This window comes from Protopterus annectens, chromosome 2.part1, assembly GCF_019279795.1.
Source record: "Protopterus annectens isolate FY-2018-M chromosome 2.part1, PAN1.0, whole genome shotgun sequence".
Classification (NCBI taxonomy): domain Eukaryota; kingdom Metazoa; phylum Chordata; order Ceratodontiformes; family Protopteridae; genus Protopterus; species Protopterus annectens.
Genome location: NC_056729.1, coordinates 1,714,906,490 through 1,714,930,245, shown reverse-complemented (window position 1 = coordinate 1,714,930,245; position 23,756 = coordinate 1,714,906,490). Strand labels below are relative to the sequence as shown.

At 44.7% G+C, this 23,756-nt stretch overlaps 1 protein-coding gene across 7 annotated transcripts in view; it reads left to right on the top strand.

Annotated features, from left to right (window-relative positions):
• Positions 1 to 23,756, top strand: part of EIF4G3 (eukaryotic translation initiation factor 4 gamma 3) — a 3,593,176-nt gene that overhangs the window by 3,272,743 nt on the left and 296,677 nt on the right. For all 7 annotated transcript variants that reach the window (XM_044063163.1, XM_044063168.1, XM_044063165.1 and 4 more), the window contains one exon: positions 12,949 to 13,047. In XM_044063163.1, the coding sequence (XP_043919098.1) occupies positions 12,949 to 13,047 (99 nt within the window). The remainder of the gene's footprint in view (positions 1 to 12,948; positions 13,048 to 23,756) is intronic.

The following is a 23,756-nucleotide window of genomic DNA, read 5'->3' as shown; positions in this document are numbered from 1 at the left end:
CGGCTGGGGACTCCCGCCAACCAAAACCAAAAAAGGGTAAAGTTTTGACTCCGGAGCTCACTCAGTCAGCCCCAGTGCTTTCGGTGCCTAGACCTTCAGCTCCATTAGAGATTTCAGCTCAGTCTTCTCCTGCAGCCTTCTATATATCGGCACCGGGGGGCTCCTCAGTTCAGACAATTACCACTGTATCGGCCCCGACCAGTCGGCGCAGACCTTGACCGCGTCTGCTCCAAGATCTTCCTCGGAACCAATGCCTTTATTGTTGACTCCAGTTTTGTCTGTTCCAGCTTCGGCACCGACAACCACTTCGGCACCGATCCCTGTGTCGGTGCAGACCATGACCTCAGCACCGATGACTTCTTCGGTGCAGGCAACAGTAGTCCAGTCTCTGTCGGCACTGTTGTCCTTGGTGCGGTCAGATGAGATGGGCACCGAGTCTGCCTCTTCTGTGGACAGGCCTGTTTCTCCCTCAGTCTCCGTGAGGTCCACTAGAAGCCTTTCCAAACATGTGTTGCGTCTTGTGGACCAGGTACTCTTGGCCAGAGGTATCCCACCCCTCAGGAACTATCCTTCCTTGGGAGGTGATCACCCATCTCCAAAGACCCCTTCTTATTCTCCTCCTTCATTGCCTTTGAAGTCCATGGATATAGCACAGTCTTCCCCTTCTGCGGTTCCCTTTATGGATCTCACTAAGGAACCGCAGTTGCCTTCTTTGCAGGAAAGTTTTGCTATGACCCAGGATGTCAGTTGTGACACGCATAGTTTGCTGCTCCACAGCCATCCAGGGACTCCGGGTCGGTAGGCTGAGCCACTTAGGGGAGGGGTGACCCCTGTCCTAGGCATGCACTCCTCTTCGGGTGGACCAGCCTTCCAACTGATGGAGAAGGCTTTCGCTGCTGCTGGCAATACCGGACTGTGTCTATACCTCTGCCCTCCTCTGGTACACTGGTTTCACAAGTCGCACCTAGCGGACACCGGGTACAAGGGCCGCAGGACATACTCCCTCAGGAATCCCCTTTTCCACTATCTTCTCCAGCTTCTCCTGCTGAGGAGGTCCACCGGAAAAGTTTGTGTAAGAGGAAGCACATGGACTCCACAGAGGAGTCCCTCACCGAAGAGACAGAATTTGATGAGGGGGAAGGATCCCCTCGGTCACCCTCTGAAGTATCCTTTGGTGATATCCTCGAAATTCTCAGAGAGGTGACTGGCAGTCCTCTAATCCGACCTCTGAGGAATCTGTGTTCCTGCAGGCCATTTGCACCCGGCCCCCTATCTCCTGGGTTACTCCACCTGCCAATGAACTTGTCCGGCTCATCGTGCAGCGTGCTTGGAAGGCTCCTGATACCATCAAAGCTATTTCCCAGAGGCCAGATGATCTTGTCCCCTCCTGCTTCGGATGCCCATTGGTCCAAAGGTTTTCCTGTGGATGCTTTGGTGGTGGCGGCCGCAACAAAAAAGGATCTGGCAGAAGAAGAAAGCCAGACCGTCCATCCACCTAACAAAAAGTCCCGGATCCTGGACAGGATAGGGAAGCGCACCTTTGCTTCAGCAACCTTTGCTGTCAGGTCCCTGAATTATATGGCACATTTTACCAGGCTTCAAATGGATCTGGTTTCTGAGCTGTCTGAATCCTTGGCTGGTGCCGTGTCTGATGAGGTCAGTGACAAAGTGGCCTCTCAGCTGGCCACCATTGAGTCTATATCTAACTCCTCTATGCGACCGATATCTCACACATCAGAAGGAGCAGCTAGAGCAGCGGGTTCAGCTGCAGTCTTGATACAACACGCCTGGATGCGCTTGTGCAACTTCGCGGAACCCTTTAAATCTTCCTTTCTTAATGCCCCCATTGAGGCCACCTCGTTGTTTGAGCCCAAAGTTAAAAGCATACTGGCCAGATGTGAACAGGACGGTAAGACCCTTTCTGCCGTAGGTGTCTGTTATTCTTCCCATCAGTGTGCTTTCTCCTGAAACCAAGAGTGGGAAGATATGGTTCAAGAAATCTCAGAGTCCTTTCCGTGACACTCAGGCAGAGTTCTCCCCCAGAGGCAGAGGGGGAAACTCACAGGGAAGATGCTCCTTTTGGGGCAGAGGTGGTCCTCCTAACCGGGGTTCCAGGGATTCTTTCCCTGGTCAATCCTACTAGCGCTCCTGAAGAGCAACCCAACTCTTCCTCTGGAGGTGGTTGGGGGACATTTCTCCTTGTACCCTTTTGCCGGGCTAACCATCACCACTGATTCTTGGGTACAAAGAATTATAACCAGAGGTTATCATATCCCCTTCGATCTTTGTCCCATCCCTTCAAAATAATCTTCCCGACGTTCCACCCAGTCAAAGGGAAGAAGCAGCACTAGAGATAGAAAAGCTGCTAAGAAAGAGACTCATCCAAATAGTCCCTCCAGACCAGATAGGATCCTGATTCTACTCAAGACTATTTTTGGTGCCAAAGAAAACCGGGGACTGGAGACCAATTTTGGATCTCAGTGTATTGAACAAGTTTGTGAGAGTACTAAAATTCCCGATGGTCACAATAGTCTATCCTCCCGCTTTTGGAAAAAGACGATTGGATGTGCTCTGTAGAACTTCAAGATGCGTACTACCACATAAAGGTGGACAGGCCATCAAGAAGATTTCTGCGCTTCCGTGCGGGAGCCAGTCACTACCAGTTCAGAGTACTGCCCTTCGGACTCTCTACAGCCCCAGAGTGTTCACAAAGTGCATGGCAGTTGTCACAGCTCACTTGCGACTTCAAGGATTCAAGGTGTTTCCATACCTAGATGACTAGCTCATTTCCGCCCCCACCAGACATCTACTGGAAAAAGCCCTGGCATACTCCCTCCTCGCTGCTCAAAGGCTAGGCATAACCATAAACTGGCAAAAATCCAATCTCACCCCATGTCAGTCGACAGAATTCATAGGGGTTATCTTGGACACAAAAAAAACGCAGAGGTGCTATTCCAGAGCACAGAATTCTAAGGATAAAGCAACAACTAATTCCAATCCTTCTAAAGGAAAATTCCATGGCTCACTCGGTTCTACAGCTGTTGGGTTCCATGGCAGCCTCCATCACCATTGTTCCCCTGGCCAGGATTCACATGAGGCTTCTACAGTGGCTACTACTCTCCCAATGGTATCCTTTTCAGCATCCTCTTTCAGCCATGATTCGAGTAACCCACAGGTGCAAACAGGATTTAAATTGGTTGATGACACACAATCTCTCACAATGGTCTCGCCCCTTCTCCCCCCAGCAACCCAAGGCCACAGTGGCCATGGATGCCTCCCTGATGGGGTGGGGGGAGCTATGTCTGGGACAGACAGTCCAAGGCACTTGGTCCGAACTGGAGGCCCATCTGCATATAAATGTTCTAGAGCTGAGGGTGGTGCTTCTGGCGTTGCAAGCATTCCATCCCCTGCTGCTGTCTGGGACAATTGCGATTCAATCAGACAATATGGCGGTGGTCTGGTACATCAACAAGCAAGATGGAACCAAATCTTACCCCCTTTGTTGAGAGGCCATGAGGATATGGCAATGGGTGATGGCTACCAACCATTTTCTTGTAGCAACGTGCATTCCCGGGAGTTCCAACATGATAGCAGACAGACTCAGCAGGTGCATTCTTCAACCTCACGAGTGGCCCCTGAATCCCTTGATAGCGGCGGAGATCTTCCACTTCTGGGGCAGTCCTTGCTGCGACCTCTTTGCATCCCCGACCGACTACAAATGCAGCAATTACTTCGCCCTGATTCCCCCTCCGGGACAGTCACCCAGGGACACTCTAGTCCACGATTGTCCCTTGGGTCTTTTTTACACATTTCCACCATTTCCCCTCATTCCCCAGTTTCTGAAGAAAGCCCGTCAGTTGAAGAGTAAGGTGATCCTCATAGCACCATATCGGCCTTGACAGATATGGTTCCCCTTCCTTTGGTCTCACTTACTAGATCGACCATGGATTCTCCATCCAACCCCGGAGTTGATCTCACACCCACAGAACCTGATTCATCCCAACCTGAACAGCCTGAAGCTCACGGCCTGGTGACTCCAATTCCCTTGATTGCCAGACAGAATGATCTTTCTTTACCAGTATGTGACATTCTCATTGCTTCTCATGTGTCTTCCACTAGAATTACTTATCTGAGCAAGTGGAAAAGATTTACCTGTTGGCTGAAAGATAAACAAGTAGACCCCTTTTCAGCACCAGTGTCGATAATACTAGACTATCTGGCAGACCTTTTTCATTCGGGTCTGTCTGCCTCTACCATTAGAGTTCATTTGGCTGCAATTTCTAATTTTCATGAGGGTGTCCAAGATTCCTCTCTTATGTCCCATAAATTGTGTAAGACCTTCATAAAAGGTGTGAATCATCTGAAGCCACCTTTTAGAGAACCTATTCAACCATGGGATTTATCATTAGTTCTACAAGCTCTGATAATGTCACCTTTCGAACCAGCCTCTTCTTGCGATCTCAAGTATTTGTTTTTGGTCGCCATTACTTCTGCCAGACGTATTTCTGAGCTTCAAGCTTTATGTATCAAGAGTCCATACTTGATTTTTCATAGAGATAGTGTGTCTCTGAGAACTAATCCGTCATTTCTGCCTAAAGCGATCTATGAAATGTCCATTAATCAAGCCATTGAACTGACAGTTTTCTTTCCCAATCATTCAAACAGAGGAGAGTATTGCCTACATACCCTAGATATTCACAGGCAAATCTGTTTTTACTTAAACAGTACTAAACCCTTTCGTAAATCTGACCAGTTATTTTTGGCCTTTTCTGGACCTAATTTAGGATCTGCTGTTGCTAAGGTCACTTTGCCTAAATTGTTCAAGGACTGTGTGACCTTCATCGTTGCCTACTACCATGAAAGCTCATTTAACAAGGTCGGTGGCAACTTCTGCTGCCTTCCATGCCAGAGCTTTTTTACATGACATCTGTGCAGCTGCAACTTCGGCTACGCCTCATACCTTCATCAGTCATTACAAATTGGATTTGGCCTCCAGGGGAAGAGCATCTTTTGGTTCTATGGTGCTCAGGAATGTCCTTCCATGAGAGCCTCCCAGGAATAGAGGTAGCTGGAGACTTTGCCCCATGCGTAAGGAATGAACGAGGATTAACAATATCAGATAAAGAAGTTATGTCTTACCATAATGTTCCATCTGTATTGTTGATCTTCGTTCAGTCATTACGACCCTCCCTCCTTCCCCCTCCTGTGGTTTCTAGTGGATCTCACCATCCGGTTCTCTTAGGTTATTTGACCGAGGTAGCCTCTACTTTCTTTCACTTGCAAACTCAATCTGAGGTAACAGGGAGAGGGGGATTGTTTGGAAGAGTTTAGCTCGAGAGTTTGAATGTGACACGAGCTTGGAAAATAGTTGGCTCTGTTCCAAGCTCGGAACTGATACCCATGCATAATGACTGAACAAGGATCAACAATACAGATGAAAAGTTATGGTAAGACATAATTTCTTTATCATGGTGTCTCTCTGTCCATCTGGTACCCTCCCTTCTTCCCTCTCAATACAGGATACCAAAGTCATTTACTTACTACAACAGTAGATCATTGTCTTTCTCTGTCCATCTGCGACCCTCCCTTCTACGCTTTCAGTACAGGATACCAAAGTTATTTACTTACTACAACAGATCATTGTCTCTCTCTGTCCATTTGAGACCCTCCCTTCTTCCCTCTCAATACAGGATCCAACAGTTATTTACTTACTAAAATAGTAGATCATTGTGTCTCTGTCCATCTGGGACCCTCCCTTCTTCCCTCTCAATACAGGATACCAAAGTGATTTACTTACTACAACAGCAGTTCATTGTCTCTCTCTCCATCTGGGGGGCCCTCCCTTCTTCCCTCTCAGTACAGGATACAAAAGTTATTTACTTACTCAAATAGTAGATCATTGTCTCTGTCCATCTGGGACCCTCCCTTCTTCCCTCTCAATACAGAATCCAACAGTTATTTACTTAGTAAAATAGTAGATCATTGTCTCTCTGTCCATCTGGGACCCTCCCTTCTTCCCTCTCAGTATAGGATACAAAAGTTATTTACTTACTGTAACAGTAGATCATTGTTTCTCTGTACATCTGGGACCCTCCCTTCTTCCCTTTCAGTACAGGATACCAAAGTTATTTACTTACTACAACAGATCATTGTCTCTCTCTGTCCATTTGGGACCCTCCCTTCTTCCCTCTCAATACAGGATCCAAAAGTTATTTACTTACTGTAACAGTAGATCATTGTCTTTCTCTGTCCATCTGGGACCCTCCCTTCTTCCCTCTCAGTACAGAATCTAAAAGTTATTTACTTACTAAAATAGTAGATCATTGTTTCTCTGTCCATCTGGGACCCTCCGTTCTTCCCTCTCAATACAGGATACAAAAGTTATTTACATACTACAACAGTAGATCATAGTCTTTCTCTGTCCATCTGGGACCCTCCCTTCTTCCCTCTCGGTACAGGATACAAAAGTTATTTACTTACTACAACAGTAGATCATTGTCTCTCTGTCCATCTGGGACCCTCCCTTCTTCCCTTTCAGTACAGGATACCAAAGTTATTTATTTACTACAGCAGATCATTGTCTCTCTCTGTCCATCTGGGACCCTCCCTTCTTCCCTCTCAATACAGGATACAAAAGTTATTTACTTACTACAACAGTAGATCATTGTCTGTCTGTCTGTGTGCGACCCTCCCTTCTTCCCTGTCAATACAGGATCCAAAAGTTATTTACTACAACAGATCATTGTCTCTCTCTGTCCATCTGGGACCCTCCCTTCTTCCCTCTCAATACAGGATCCAGAAGTTATTTACTTACTGTAACAGTAGATCATTGTCTTTCTCTGTCCATCTGGGACCCTCCCTTCTTCCCTCTCAATACAGGATCCAAAAGTTATTTACTTACTACAACAGTAGATCATTGTTGTCTCTTTCTGTCCATTTGGGACCCTCCCTCCTTCCCTCTCAATACAGGATACAAAAGTTATTTACCTACTACAACAGTAGATCATTGTTGTCTCTCTGTCCATCTGGGACCCTCCCTTCTTCCCTCTCAATACAGGATACAAAAGTTATTTACTTACTACAACAGTAAATCATTGTTGTCTCTCTCTCCATCTGGGACCCTCCCTTCTTCCCTCTCAATACAGGATACAAAAGTTATTTACTTACTGCAACAGATCATTGTCTCTCTCTGTCCATCTAGGACCCTCCCTTCTACCCTCTCAATACAGGATCCAAAAGTTATTTACTTACTGCAACAGATCATTGTCTCTCTCTGTCCATCTAGGACCCTCCCTTCTATCCTCTCAATACAGGATCCAAAAGTTATTTACTTACTGCAACAGATCATTGTCTCTCTCTGTCCATCTGGGACACTCCCTTCTACCCTCTCAATACAGGATACCAAAGCTATTTACTTACTACAACAGTAGATCATTGTCTCTCTCTCTGTCCATATGGGACCCTCCCTTCCCTTTCAATACAGGTACAAAAGTTATTTACTTACTAAACTGCAGTTCATTGTCTCTCTGTCCATCTGGGGCCCTCCCTTCTTCCCTTTCAATACAAAAATCACTGAACCCACAGACATTGCCAACATTCTGGCAGACAGGTTCAGTGCAAATTTCTCCCCTCCCTCCCCCCAAAAGGAGAAATATCTATCCCACCAGAGTCTAGCCTCCCAAACATCTCAGATGCCCAGGTGAGAGCTGCTCTCGCTAAAGCAAAAAACACAGCATTAATGGGACCAGACGGTGTCCCCAGCTGAGTGCTACACGAACTCAATGAGGAACTAAACCCACACATAAGGCTGCTGTTTAATCTTAGCCTTTACTACAGGATACGTACCCAAAGAATGGCGTACGGCAACTGTGGTCCCACTCCACAAAGGCGGTGCTTCTATGGACCCTGGAAATTACCGCCCCATAAGCTTGACGAGCCTTGTCTGCAAAGCTATGGAGAGGATCATAATGGAACTCATAAATAAAGACATTGGGGACCTACAGACACTGGATCCTACCCAATTTGGCTTTGTCAAGGGCAGATCCTGCCTCTTGAACTTGGTCGACTTTTTCGAAACAGTCACTAAGGCCATTGATGAGGGTAAGGCAGTTCACACAGCCTACCTTGACCTAGCAAAAGCGTTCGACACAATACCCCACTCGGACATCATAGAAAATCTCACCAGCTTAGATGTGTAAACCCATATGTCACAAGATGGGTTGCAAACTGGCTCAAGGACAGAACCCACAGGGTTAGAGTTGCTGGTGCCATGTCAGACTCTAAGCCGGTCACGAGCGGTGTTCCACAGGGCTCAGTCCTGGGCCCCCTCTTGTTCGGCATTTATTTTTCTGAAGTGCAGGCAAACATAGGGGGATTGTGGCTGACAAAATTTGCAGATGACTGCAAACTGGGCACCATAATTGACACTCCATCAGACACAGACATCCTCCAGAGAGGTCTCATAGAAATGGATAACTGGTGCCAGAGCCATGGCCTTAAGCTAAATGCCAAAAAATGTATAGTCATACCCTTTGGGAAAAACAAGGTAACCCTAATTACCACATAGGTGGTAATCCATTAAACACGGAAGACGTTATCAGGGACCTGGGGACCCAAGTTGACAGTAACCTCTCTTTTGACACTCACATTGCCAAAGTGGTTAGGAAGACCTTCTACATTGCCCACCTGATCATGAAGGGATTCACATCCAGATCAGGAGAGGTCATTGTACCCCTGTACTCTTCACTTATCAGACCAATGATTGAGTACAACACCCCATTCGGAATGTACCTTACCCGACACCTGCAGCAGTTGGAAAGACCCCAAAAGTTCCTCACCAAAAGGATAAAGGGGCTCAAACATATGTCATACTCTGCCCGACTGAAGAAACTCCAGCTCTATTCAGTCGCATTCCGTCTGCTCAGAGGTGATCTGTGCCTGACATACAAGGCCATATCCAACCCGGAATTAATGGACATGCTCCACCTCAAAAAATCCAAATCCACCAGAGCCACGAGAGCAAGAGACGTAAACCTCAACACGGATATAAATAGGACGTGCTAGAGGGACAGATTCATCACCCAGAGACTCCCTACACTATGGAACAGAATCCCAGTCCATGTGAGGCAGAGCCCCTCACTGACTCTGTTCAAGAGAAATCTTGACGAGTGGATGGGAGATCGTCGTTACCCGGGAATCATCTCTGTGTCACTGCTGGACAGAGGCACAGCAAACTAATGGGTATAGTATTCTCATCCTAAGGGGTGGTGAAAGCCACACACACACTGGCTAGGCTTATAAATGCCCTAGGGCAGATAGCCTAGTATGAACCTATGAACAGAATCCAAAAGTTATTTACTTACTACAATAGTAGGTCAGTGGCTCTCTCTGTCCATCTGGGACCCTCCCTCCTTCCCTTTCAATACAGGACCCAAATGTTATTTACTTACTACAACAGTAGATCATTGTCTCTCTGTCTGTCTGTGACTCTCCCTTCTTCCCTGTCAATACAGGATCCAAAAGTTATTTACTACAACAGTAGATCATTGTCTCTCTCTGTCCATCTGGGACCCTCCCTTCTTCCCTCTCAATACAGGATCCAAAAGTTACTTAATACAACAGTAGGTCATTGTCTCTCTCTGTCCATCTGGGACCCTCCCTTCTTCCCTCTCAGTACTGGATAAAAAAGTTATTTGCTTACTACAATAGTAGGTCATTGTCTCTCTCTGTCCATCTGGGACCCTCCCTTCTTCCCTCTCAATACAGGATACAAAAGTTATTTACTTACTACAACAGTAAGTCATTGTTGTCTCTCTCTGTCCATCTGGGACCCTCCCTTCTTCTCTCTCAATACAGGATCCAAAAGTTATTTACTTACTACAACAGTAGATCATTGTCTCTCTGTCTATTTGGGACCCTCACTTCTCCACTCTGAATACAGGATACAAACGTTATTTACTTACTACAACAGTAGATCATTGTCTCTTTCTCTGTCCATCTGGGACCCTCCCTTCTTCCCTCTCAATACAGGATACAAAAGTTACTTACTACAACAGTATATCATTGTCTCTCTATCCATCTGGGACCCTCCCTTTTTCCCTTTCAGTACAAGATACAAAAGTTACTTAATACAACAGTAGATCATTGTCTCTCTGTCCATCTGGGACCCTCCCTTCTTCCCTCTCAGTACTGGATAAAAAAGTTATTTGTTTACTACAACAGTAGGTCATTGTCTCTGTCTGTCTGTGACCCTCCCTTCTTCCCTCTCAATACAGGATCCAAAAGTTATTTACTTACTGTAACAGTAGATCATTGTCTTTCTCTGTCCATCTGGGACCCTCCCTTCTTCCCTCTCAATACAGAATACCAAAGTTATTTACTTACTACAACAATATATCATTGTCTCTCTCTGTCCATATGGGACCCTCCCTTCCCTTTCAATACAGGATACAAAAGTTATTTACTTACTAAACAGCAGTTCATTGTCTCTCTGTCCATCTGGGGCCCTCCCTTCTTCCCTCTCAATACAGGATACAAAAGTTATTTACTTACTAAAATAGTAGATCATTGTCTATCTGTCCATCTGAGACCCTTCCTTCTTCCCATTCAATACAGAATCTAAACGTTATTTACTTACTAAAATAGTAGGTCATTGTCTCCCTCTGTCCATCTGGGACTCTCCCTCCTTCCCTTTCAGTGCAGGATACCAAAGTTATTTATTTACTGCAGCAGATCATTGTCTCCCTCTGTCCATCTGAGACCCTCCCTTCTTCCCTTTCAATACAGGACCCAAAAGTTATTTACTTACTACAACAGTAGATCATTGTCTCTCTGTCTGTCTGTGACCCTCCCTTCTTCCCTGTCAATACAGGATCCAAAAGTTATTTACTACAACAGTAGATCATTGTCTCTCTCTGTCCATCTGGGACCCTCCCTTCTTCCCTCTCAATACAGGATCCAAAAGTTACTTAATACAACAGTAGATCATTGTCTCTCTGTCCATCTGGGACCCTCCCTTCTTCCCTCTCAGTACTGGATAAAAAAGTTATTTGCTTACTACAACAGTAGGTCATTGTCTCTCTCTGTCCATCTGGGACCCTCCCTTCTTCCCTCTCAATACAGGATACAAAAGTTACTTACTACAACAGTAAGTCATTGTTGTCTCTCTCTGTCCATTTGGGACCCTCCCTTCTTCCCTCTCAATACAGGATCCAAAAGTTATTTACTTACTACAACAGTAGATCATTGTCTGTCTCTCTCTATTTGGGACCCTCACGTCTCCACTCTGAATACAGGATACAAACATTATTTACTTACTACAACAGTAGATCATTGTCTCTTTCTCTGTCCATCTGGGACCCTCCCTTCTTCCCTCTCAATACAGGATACAAAAGTTACTTACTACAACAGTAGATCATTGTTTCTCTGTCCATCTGGGACCCTCCCTTCTTCCCTTTCAGTACAAGATACAAAAGTTACTTAATACAACAGTAGATCATTGTCTCTGTCCATCTGGGACCCTCCCTTCTTCCCTTTCAGTACAAGATACAAAAGTTACTTAATACAACAGTAGATCATTGTCTGTCTGTCCATCTGGGACCCTCCCTTCTTCCCTCTCAGTACTAGATAAAAAAGTTATTTGCTTACTACAACAGTAGGTCATTGTCTCTCTCTGTCCATCTGGGACCCTCCCTTCTTCCCTCTCAATACAGGATACAAAAGTTACTTACTACAACAGTAGATCATTGTCTCTCTGTCCATCTGGGACCCTCCCTTCTTCCCTTTCAGTACAAGATACAAAAGTTACTTAATACAACAGTAGATCATTGTCTCTCTGTCCATCTGGGACCCTCCCTTCTTCCCTCTCCGTACTGGATAAAAAAGTTATTTGCTTACTACAACAGTAGGTCATTGTCTCTCTGTCCATCTGGGACCCTCCCTTCTTCCCTCTCAATACAGGATACAAAAGTTATTTACTTACTACAACAGTAAGTCATTGTTGTCTCTCTCTGTCCATCTGGGACCCTCCCTTCTTCCCTCTCAATACAGGATACAAAAGTTACTTACTACAGCAGTAGATCATTGTCTCTCACTGTCCATCTGGGACCCTCCCTTCTACCCTCTCAATACAGGATCCAAAAGTTATTTACTTACTACAACAGTAGGTCATTGTCTCTCTCTGTCCATCTGGGACCCTCCCTTCTTCCCTCTCAATACAGGATACAAAAGTTACTTACTACAGCAGTAGATCATTGTCTCCTCTCCATCTGGGACCCTCACTTCTTCCCTCTTCCTAGTTCCTGGATGGAGGATCATGATGGATCTTCTCTGAAGCTGTCCAAATGTTCTCTCTGTTGAGTGCCTTTCTTCCATGGAACTTTTCAACTCTTTTACAGTAGTCTTACCACATAGCATTATGAAGTGGGAGAGCTGTAGTGCTGAAGGAGCTCTGAAAGCTTTGCCAACCTGGATCTGCTTCAAGATGGATAAATAAAAGTCGATTGAGAGGGACAAGAAGGACCTAGCATTATGGTAAGCGCATAACATTTGTTTTTCTTCCCTGCTTGGTTCCCTACAGGCTGTTATCCTAATGGCTAGCTGCCCCTGGTAGCACAAAGTGTTGATAAAGAAGTGTGAAGGACTGTGAGTTAAACTAGGTGATTATTTACAACTTTCTTTCATAGTACAGATGTACAAATTAATGCTACTGCTGAAAATTTTATTATAGCAGCATCAGTGTGTTTTGATTCTAACATGTAATATGATTAGATTTTAAAAAATCTAAAGTCTTCATTTTTGTAGTATAATGTATTTTTCAATGTCCAGCCAGTGTAACTGCACCTTTTACTGTCAGTAGAGCTGAGCTAAAAGGAAAGGAACTGCTACTTAGTTTGGTTTAACTGAAAATGAATACTAACCTCTCAAATATATGTATATGTTCTGCCTTAGAGCCATAAGAAAGTTGGATCCTTGTGGAGAAAAGCTGACCTCAACTGGAAGGATTTCTTAGGTGAAGGTGTGGATACCCGAAAGTTTATTTCTGATATGGTAAGTCAAGGTAATTTTTGTTGAGGAAATATTCCAAAATTCTTGACTTCTCACGGTTACAGGAAAAGAGTTTTGTGTCCAATTTAGAAAATTTCGTAACATTTGGTTTATTTGGCTATTTGTTCACTGCGAGTTTCAGTCTGTTGACTTGTATTGTTTAAACTGCAGGACTGTGAACAAGTTATTTCAGTCTTCTGCCTGTCACTTTGAAAACAGTGTCCAGTGAGCTCACTAGTTCTTCTGCCTGTCACTTTGAACACCGTGTCCAGTGAGCTCACTAGTTCTTCTGCCTGTCACTTTGAAAACAGTGTCCAGTGAGCTCACTAGTTCTTCTGCCTGTCACTTTGAACACAGTGTCCAGTGAGCTCACTAGTTCTTCTGCCTGTCACTGAACACCGTGTCCAGTGAGCTCACTAGTTCTTCTGCCTGTCACTGAACACCGTGTCCAGTGAGCTCACTAGTTCTTCTGCCTGTCACTTTGAACACCGTGTCCAGTGAGCTCACTAGTTCTTCTGCCTGTCACTTTGAACACCGTGTCCAGTGAGCTCACTAGTTCTTCTGCCTGTCACTTTGAACACCGTGTCCAGTGAGCTCACTAGTTCTTCTGCCTGTCACTTTGAACACCGTGTCCAGTGAGCTCACTAGTTCTTCTGCCTGTCACTTTGAACACCGTGTCCAGTGAGCTCACTAGTTCTTCTGCCTGTCACTTTGAACACCGTGTCCAGTGAGCTCACTAGTTCTTCTGCCTGTCACTTTGAACACTGTGTCCAGTGAGCTCACTAGTTCTTCTGCCAGTCACTTTGAACACCGTGTCCAGTGAGCTCACTAGTTAGCAAGTGATTAAAGTGTGTGTGAAAGTCACATTATGATGTCTGTGCATCCATCTAGTTTGTAAATCGTTTGTCCTGCTAAGGATTGCATTGATAGCAAGTGCAGTAAGGAAAACCTGATTTTCCTGTTCCCAGCAGGAGTTTTTGTCTCATTCTGTGGAGTCTCCAGGTAGATTAAGTAATGTTATCCAGCCGTTGTCTTTGGTCTGGCCTGGGATGTTATTTTAAAGGGTTCTGCCTGTAACACTTCCCATGGGAGACACCTAAGGGGGCATTCTTACAAGGTGCCCAAACCAGCATATGTCATTATCAACAGTACAGCAGAGCAGTGTCTGTACCCCTTAATGTTCCCCAGTTACCAAGTTCTGTACTGTATCAGAGTAAGCTTAGCTACGCTGTGAATGAATCTCTTTTGCTGTTATTAGTGCCCATCTCATTCTTTGTCACTACCTAAAGGTCATCACTATGGGTGAGACTGGGAACATAGTTTTGTCCAGTGATGTCTCTCACTGACAGAGTCTGATGCAATGCCTGCAGTACTGGCACTGTTGTTCAGTCCATCTGCTGGTTAGTTTCCTGATCTGTTGTCATATCACTTGTGAACAAGATGCTTGGTCTTTTACCTAAGAAAGCTGTTTTCCCTCGTCTGTTGACAGCAGCGACTCACCTCTGAGAGAGTATCTCCAGCATTTTGGGGGTTCTGGATTGCATCCTTTCCACGTCTGTACATACTGATGAATACTTGTTTCCCAGTTATCCTGTGTCCCTTTGATTTGTGATTGCAGATGGAGAAAATTATATGCTTCACAGTCTGCTTCACAACCAAATCCTTTCTCCCACTGAGGCCTGGTCACAGCACTCCTACAACTCTTTTATCCTTCCGTCATGGACACATTTAACCAGGCCGAAATGCTGGAAAATTGTTTCTTCACTCTTCTTGACCTTTCTAAAGCCTTTGATGCAGCCTCCCACCCTCCTCTTCTCACTAAACTCTCTAACCTAGGCATCTCACTCAAACCCTAAACTGTTTTTTAAATTCCCTCACAAATAGGCAACAATCAACTAAGTGGCAACACTCGTTCTTTCCATTCCTTAACACAACCACAGGTGTCCCCCAAAGATCCATACTAGGGCCCCTTATGTTCAGCATTTTTACCAACAACTTCTACACAACTCTTACTCAGGGTACTATTTCCAGTATGCAGATGACTCTGCCATCATCCGTCCTGCCAACTCCACATCTGAAATACAGCAACTCACCTAGAGTGCTCTCACTTCAGCCGAAACATGGATGGACAATAACCATCTCACCCAAAACCCCAGCAAAACTGAAGCTGTTTACTCCTTAAAAAAAACCCCCACTATCTTAATCAAGGAGGACTTTGCTATTCATTCTTAAAATAACACTGTAGTTGAGGTTGTACCAAATGCAAAGCTACTAGGTGTCATCATAGGTGAAAACATAACATTTGGCCTGCATATTCACAGCAATATCAAAAAAACCCCCACCAAAGACAGGACATCCTCTAGAGACATGCATACTTCCTCAACCACTCCGCAGAACTATCCCTAGCCTCTTCCTTTCTGCTACCGTCTTTTCTGTACATGCCCCTCTTCTTAACAATATGCAGTCCTCTCTGAAATCCAAACTTGACTCATACTACAATAAAATTGCCAAATTTGTAACCAGTGCAATATATTCATCTTACCAATGTTCATTACACCTACTAAATTGAGTAGAACTCCCACATTATCTTACATATTTACAATTAACCATAATGTACTTTAAAAATTTTTCTCATAGAGTAAGAAGCATGATTTTTTTATGTAGTTGCATGTTTCATTAAGTCATTTTATTTTTTATTAAGGTGCAATATATATTTTAGCTCCTCAGCCCAGCAAGGGCTGTCAAGCCCTCCACTCACAGTTGCCTTTGTGGCCCATTATTTCCTAACGGGTGAGAGCCTGCTTGACCCATTTGTTCCCCTGTAAGGTGAAAGTTAGTGACAGGATTGTTGCCATTATCCACTGAGAAGGCTGTCTCTTTTTTTTTGTATTCTGTATCTCCCTGCCTTGAGCAGTTCTCATAAGTTCATAGGTTGGTACTAGGCTATCAGCCCTAGGGCCTATGCAAGCCTAGCCGTAACAATTCCCTGGATATTTCTTCCCACAATATTTACTTCTCTGGGCCCCTGTCTAGCAGGGCGACTGACATGATCCCCGGGGTGAATTTCCTATCTCCCATCCAATCATCAAGGTTCCTTTTGAAAAGGGCCAATGAGGCGCTCTGCTTGACATGTATGGGCAGTCTATTCCAGAGTATGGGGAGTCTCTGGGTCAGGAACCTATCCCTCCAGCATGTTTTGTTCATTGTAATGACAAGGTTTAGATCCTTGGAGCGTGTGGCTCTGAGGGATTGGTATTTAAGTGTAGCATGTCCAACAGCTCAGGGTTTGACATGGCCTTGTATGTTAAGCAGAGATCGCCTCTGAGTAGACGATATGCCACAGAGTATAGCTGGAGTTTTTTTAGACGGTCAGCATATGGTATCTGCTTTAGGCCTGTGATTCTTTTAGTGAGGTATTTCTGTGGCCTTTCCAGCTGTTGGAGATGTCTTGTGAGGTGCATACCAAATGGGGCATTATACTCTAATGGGTCTAATGAGGGATGAGTACAGTGGAACAATGACCTCCTTTTTTCTGGATGAAAAGCCCTTAGTGATGAGGTGTGCCACATAGAAGGATTTCCTGACTGTTGTGGCGATGTGGTTATCAAAGGTGAGACCACTGTCCACCTGTGTCCCTAAGTCTGTCATCACACTTTCGATGTTTAGCGTCCTGCCACCTATGTGGTAATTCATGGGTACATGTTTTTTCCCAAAGGGGATAAGTATACATTTCTTGGCATTAAGCTTGAGCCCATGGCTCTGGCACCAAGCATCTGTTTCTGTAAGACCCTTTTGTAGAATATCCATATCATTTGGGGATTCAGTAATGGCTCCCAGTTTGCAGTCATTTGCAAACTTTGTTAGCCAGACTCTCTTAGTGTTGGTCTGTATTTCAGAGAAGTAGATGCCAAACAAGAGTGGTCCCAGGACTGAACCCTGAGGTACTCCACTTGTCTGGAGCTGGATTTGGAGTCGGCTACTTTTACAATCTGGGTTCTGTCAGTAAGCCAGTTGGCAACCCATCGAGTGACGTAGGGATTTATGCCCAGCTTAGTAAGTTTATCTATGATTGCAGAGTGGGGGATGGTGTCGAAGGCCTTGGCGAGGTCATGCATTGCCGCATGTCTGCTCTTCTGTGTGGCACATTGTGAAGTATAAGCACAGTTGTCAAGGTTTTCCTCATGAATCAGCCTGTGCTTCCTGCTTCCCACCTCCATCTTCGCTTCAGGTGAGCAAGCTGACAGTTGTTCCTGCTGTGCCCCCCCCTTTGCTAGTTCCTTCCAGCACTTGGACTGATAGTTTGAGAGGTCGCTGGTGTAGAAGTGAAGGCTTCATCCCTTGTTTGTCAGTATATAATTTTTTTTTTTTTTTTTAAACAAGAAACAAATTACTGAATTATCAAATCCTGCCTTTCCTTAAACCTCATTCCTCCTCCAAAACTTTATTCTGAATCTATTGTTCCCAGAGTTTCCATTTGTTTTTTATTTGTTTAAAATTTGCTTCTACCAACTTCTAAAAATTTTGTTTCTAGCTGTTTTATCTCTAACACTATGTTCACTACTTCTAATACAGTTGGTTTAGACTTGGATTTCCATTTCCTAGTAATTCTATTTTTGGCAGCTACCAGAATTAAACTCAGCAAGGCCTTACTATGTCTAGGCAGTCTTGATTCTATATCCCAGCTGAAAAAAAACATTTCCTTGTTGTATGAATGTTGTCCAGATTTGGCTTTAAAATAGGAACTTGGTCTTTGTCTGAAAAGATTTGAAGCCTGCATGAACTAAAGCACTGCTGGTGATTAACAGCTGGGTGGGGAAACCTGTATTTTTTGTCTGTGACTGATAGAGCTGCTTTTCTGATGCCTGCTTCATTTTTTTCTGTTTTAAAAAATCTGCTTGGCTTGGTGTTTTTGTTCTGTGTGAAAGGTAGCCACTTAAATTATGTAGGCTGCACATTTCACATGTTTTTTTTCATTGGTTAAATTATCACAAGTGATACTTATACTCAGTGAAATTGTCTTAATTTTGAAAAGATTTGAAGATTCCATAAACGAAAGCACTGCTGGTGATTCCATGCTGTTTCCCACCAGGATTGCCAGATTTATGAAGAGACGGGTAGGGGGGAAAAAAAAAGGAAGACTCCCTAAAAAAGTCTTTAATGTGGAACATCAGGTAGTTCCGCATTAAACAGAAGTAGCTCCGTTTTGTGATTTATGCTTGGCCTGTATGCCGGTATGCGAGCCAGTCAAAAAAAAAAATCATACAGTGGAGCTTCTTCTGTTCAATGCAGAACAGCAGGCAGTTCCGCATTAAACAGAAGTGTCTCCACTTTGCGATTTGTTGATTGGCTCGTATACTGGCATATGGGCTAATAAGAAAAAAAAACAAAGCGGAGGCTGTTTCGCCGGGATTTTAAATGGCAGTGTGGGACTCTGGATCGGGCTGCTGATCCTGGGACAGTCGCACTCAAATAGGGACATGTGGCAGCCCTGTTTCCCTCCCACCACCCCCTTTGTTGTTTTAATTTTCAAACCTGGTGTTTTTAAGCTGCTCACCCCTGCAATAAATTGAGCTTAATAAGCTCCTCCCTTTCTACACTGCTGTTGATATCCCAGATGATTTATTTGTCTTTCCTTGTACGTATATTGAAAAAGTGCATTTTTCCTCCCATTGTCTGTTCCGCTTGATCTGACTTCATTATCTAGTTAGCTGTTGGATGAAGTAATGGATTTTTACACTTTAGCAAGCAACGGCTTTTACGTCAAAAGAGGTCAGTGGATTTTCCATCTAGTACACTGGGGGGGGGGGGTAGCTTGGTCTGTTTATGTTGGAGAAACATTTGAGATTTCTGAATGCAGATGTATTGGCTGGAGAGCTTATTAATCAGCTTATCTTGTTTTTTTTTTGCCTTTATAAATTCTGTGCAGTTGAGTGGCTCTTGGCTCATTTATCCAAAGCAAATTACTTTTATTTAATAATCACTCTTTTATAAGGTGTTTAAAATATGCTGTTGTATCTATATCTTTAAGTATGTTTGTTGTAGCGTTTCATACTGTTTGTTTATTGTAGCATTTCACTCTGGGCACTCCTTTACTGTGCTTTTACAATAGGAGGACTGGGATTATTCATTTAGTGGCAGTGGGTGTTTACTTGGTTTATCTGAGCTGGGAAACATGCAGAACGGCTGTTTGTTTGTTTGTTTGTTGCAGTTCTCTGCTCTTGATTTGCAGTGTTATTATACCTAGATAGCATAGACTAGATTCAGGTCTGCTGAATCTAGCCTGTTATTGATACACTTCAGCACTAAACCAGCCATCTTGCATTAATAAGGGCTCCCCTGCACCCTTGTGGCAGTGTAGATCCAGCCTTCTCTGAGTTGGGGATTGCTGGAGGAAGGTTCAGTGTGTGCTTTCCTACTCGTAGATTAGCTTTAAATTGTTTGTTTCACCTGTATTTAAGCGTTGTGTTTGCAGCACACTGTGCAACAGGGATTAGCTGTGCCCTTTCTAGACGCAAATGCCTTGAAACTCAATTTTTCCCAAGACATCTGTCAGTGGAACCCTCTCAAGCTTCCCTACTGCACTACGGTTGTACTGAGCAGCGTTGCCACATTTATTATCCATAACCTTCACTAGAACAAGCACTTATAGTCCTAGCACAAACACTGGTCAAGCTAGGCCACTCCCTTCCCTGATAGTACATACAGAAAAACCTGCTATAATGGACGGGCAGTTTCCCATCATTTCATTGGCCAGTCTGATTGACATGGGCATCCTGAGGCAAAGTAGTAATTGCCTCATGTATACTGACAACCACTTACTCCTAAAACAAATACCCTGTGCAAGAGATGTAATTACAATATGAAACTGGAATCGGTTCTCTTATGTAACAACAAACCAGGTATCAAACAGGTTGTCAGCACACACACTTCACTTCTCACACAAAATGAGGTCACGACACACAGACCCACATATGTGGCGGTACTCATAGAAGCATACCAAAAGATCAGAGACCTCCCAAATGTAAACCACTTGGACACATTGCTATGCAAATTGAAACCACTACGCACAACACATACACCAATGTCTCGGCAAATAAGCCCCTAAGTTAAAACACTTCAAAACATATGTCTTGGTAATTGGCGACTTCGTAGTGAGAGACACAGATGGTCCCCCTCACCAAGCTGGGCAAGAAGGTCACAGTCAGCTGCCTCTCAGGTGCCAGAATCCGTCAAATGACACATGCACTCAAGTCACTCAACAAGTACTGTTATAAGACTGTCATAGTCCATGTTGGGGTGAATGACCTAAGATGTACCTCTCTGTACTGTATGAAGAGTGACGTGACTGAACTCTCAGATGTGTCCCAAGCAGGTATGACCCTAGCCCTAAGTACATTCTACCTTCATCCAAGATGATGCCACAATGCAGACAAAAAAAAAATGGCGACTTTAACAATTGGCTTACCTTGTGGTGTCAGTGCGGGGAGGGGAGGTTTCAGTATATGTCTTCCTGGGAAGACATGGTTGACGGGCCATGCTGCTTTGCTAGAGATGGTCTGCAAAGGTCTCCTCTAGACTTTTGGATATTGACAAAGGTGTTGCCTCCTCCATAGTGCCTTTTGTAGGCAATGTCAAAACAACATTATTTCCAACATAAAATCTACTCAAGACAAACTCAAGATTCTGCTACTTAATGCAAGGAGTGTAAACTTGAAACTGCACCTCCTGGAAGCACTCCTCACCTTGGAAGAAGCTGACATCTGTGCAGTCACTGAGATGTGGTTCAAGGCTGCCGAGGGCACTCCGGCTGTGCAAGACTGCAGTGCCTTCCACACATGTTCAGACCTCAAAATAAGCATGAAAGAACCAAAGGTGGAGGTGAGTCCATTGTCATTAAAGCTGAGTACACCTTGAGAGTGGTCATAGTACAACTCTCTAACTACTCCATAGCCAATTAACTATGGGCAGAATACCCTACCACATCATTGCTAGCTATAGGTCCCCCATGATGAACCAAGAAAAGCATACCACCTACCTGGACTTACTGGAGTCACTCGCCATACAGCCAGACACCTTAGTCATGGAAGATTTCAACTATCCTTCCATCAACTGGGAGACGTACATGAGTACAAACATGCTGGCCCAGAGGTTCCTAGATTCCGTCAGTACAGCTGCTCTGAAACAGACAGTCTGCATCCCCACAAGGGGTTCAAATGTCCTAGACAGTAGTACTCACCAACAAGGGGTGGTCATTGCAGTTCCCCCCAATTAATGTCATAGTGACCTTTATTGTCACTCAGACTTCACACAACAGTGCAAACTGAACAGAATTTCGTTTTTCCAGACTCGTGCAAAAACTTCACAAGAAGCATTGCAACAGACATTGCTACATCGCAGCAAACCATTTACAGACATAACACCCAAAACATTTTATGAAATCTAAAACAGTACATTATTGCACAGAATTCCAACAGTTGTCAGGACTGCACAAGAAGGCTAGTTTTACATTGGTTTATCGCACCAAAATATGAGATGAGACTAGCACTTGAGTTATTGCACAAAAATATTTCTCATCAACTTATATATCTGCTACACCTGATGGCCATCATCATGTGTGCTAGTAGCGTTGCATAGTCTGATGGCCTGTGGAAAGAAGCTCTTACTGAATCTGGTGGTTTTGCACCACATACTGCAATAGCGTTTGCCAGATAGGAAGGAAAACAGTCCATGGGTGAGATGAGTGAAATACCTAACTATTTTAGTGGCTCTGCTGAGACATTGAGGCAATTATAGGTCCTAAATAGATGAAAGAATGCTCTTAATAATTTTCTCTGCCCCTTTCACCCCCTGTTGGAGAGATTTCCAATCCAAAGCAGAGCAGTTTTCATACCGTAGTAAAACACTGTTTGACAAGATGCTTTCTGTAGTTCCCTTGTAGAAGGTTGTGAGAACAGGACGTGGAAGGTTTGCAGACTCATTTGTCATAGAAAATGAAGACGCTGTTGCACCCACTTGACAATGGAATTTGTGTTTATGGACCAAAAGTCCTCAATGATATGCACCCCTAAGAACTTAGTGATGTGATAGTGTTCAATCTCGCCGTTTGTTCTTACACATGGGTTCGGAGCCGATCCTCGGCTCCGTGCCGGCCTCTTGCAAGCTCTGCATCGAGAAGAAGCTCGAGACAATCTAATACCCACAATCCCCCTCTGCCTTTACCTCAGATCTAGTTTGCCGCTGCTGCATTCGCATCGTTGGGAGCTAGCTCGAGCGTCTAACGCTAAGATATAACTTTATTTGTTATATTTTATTGGATTTCTTATTACTATTTGATATTTCTCTGATATACTGTGTGATTGTGTTGTTGACTGGATAAATTCTCGGTACCGTTAAACTGTTTTATCGTTTAGAATTTTTCGGGGCCTACAACCCTTCTTAAATTTAATAGGATTTGACTTTTATACCGGATTTGACAATTTTTTCTCGGATTTGACAAATTTTTCTTGGATTTGACTGCATTACTGGACTTGTCTTTTACTTCTATAATGTCTGATAAGGTAAAGTCAGGTTTTAAGCGTTGTCAGTGTGGCCAGAAAATGTCAGTGACTGACAACCATAGTTCCTGCGTCTACTGCCTTGGCCCTCTCCACTTGCAAGAGGATTGTTCCATTTATCACTCTTTTAGTGGGAGGGTCATGACAGATAGGCGCAGGAAACTAATGGACAGAGGTTTATTGAAACCTTCTTTTCAGGAGGCTCTGGATGCTTCTGACCAGGCATCAAAGTCCTCTAAGGAATCGAAGACGTCGGAGCCCAAGTCATCGGCTCCGAGCTCTTCAGCAAAGGTTAGATCACCGGTTCCACAGACTTCAGGGCCGAGTGTTCAACTGGTATCGGTTCCTGAGCCTCGAGTCTTGGAACCGGTGATGGAGCTCCCTCCTTCGACCTTATTGAGGTCGGCTCCGTCTTCGGTTCCTTCGACCCGTTCTTCCTCCAAACTCTCTGATATCGATGTGGATCGCGTGGTGCAGAAGTTATTGGAGCATTCGGCCCTGTCCAAACTTATTTCGGTTTCCACCCAGTTGGTGTCGAAACTTGAAGGTCTCGGGATGTCTCCATCCATTCCTCCTCCGAGACCGGTTCAGTCTTTGGAGCCGGAAGAGGCTGATCTACTGATTGTGGAGCCCTCGGGTCCAGAACCGTCCTTTTCTCGGTCTGTTCCTCTCACCTCGACTCCGTCGGACCCGATACCGAGTCTCGGAGCCGACGGTCTGTCCTTGGTTCCGGGGCGAGTCGAACCGGCGTTTGGTTCCGACTCTCCCCTCGGGCCTCGGCGGATCGATTCGGCTCCGTCCTCGGGTCGATGCCTTCGTGCCTGTGTCGGGATTCTTCCCATTTCCTCGAACCGGGAGATTCTTCGATGCGGGACCGGGCGTTCGACCTGATGAGAAAGGTGTTGTCTACCCAGACAACCACATCAGTGGAAGCAACCTCTCCTCCCCATAAAGGGCCGTTATCCTCCTCTGCACCCACGGCCACATCCAAGCGTCGGGCCAGTGTCTCAGCCACCCCTGGAGGTGCCCCTCTTCCTCGAGGCTTCTTCGGATGCTCCCCACGAAGAAGTCCCTAGGAAAAGATTGTGTAAGAGGAGACACTTGGATTCTCCACAAGAATCCTTGACATCTGATACTGACTTAGATGAGTCAGAAGGG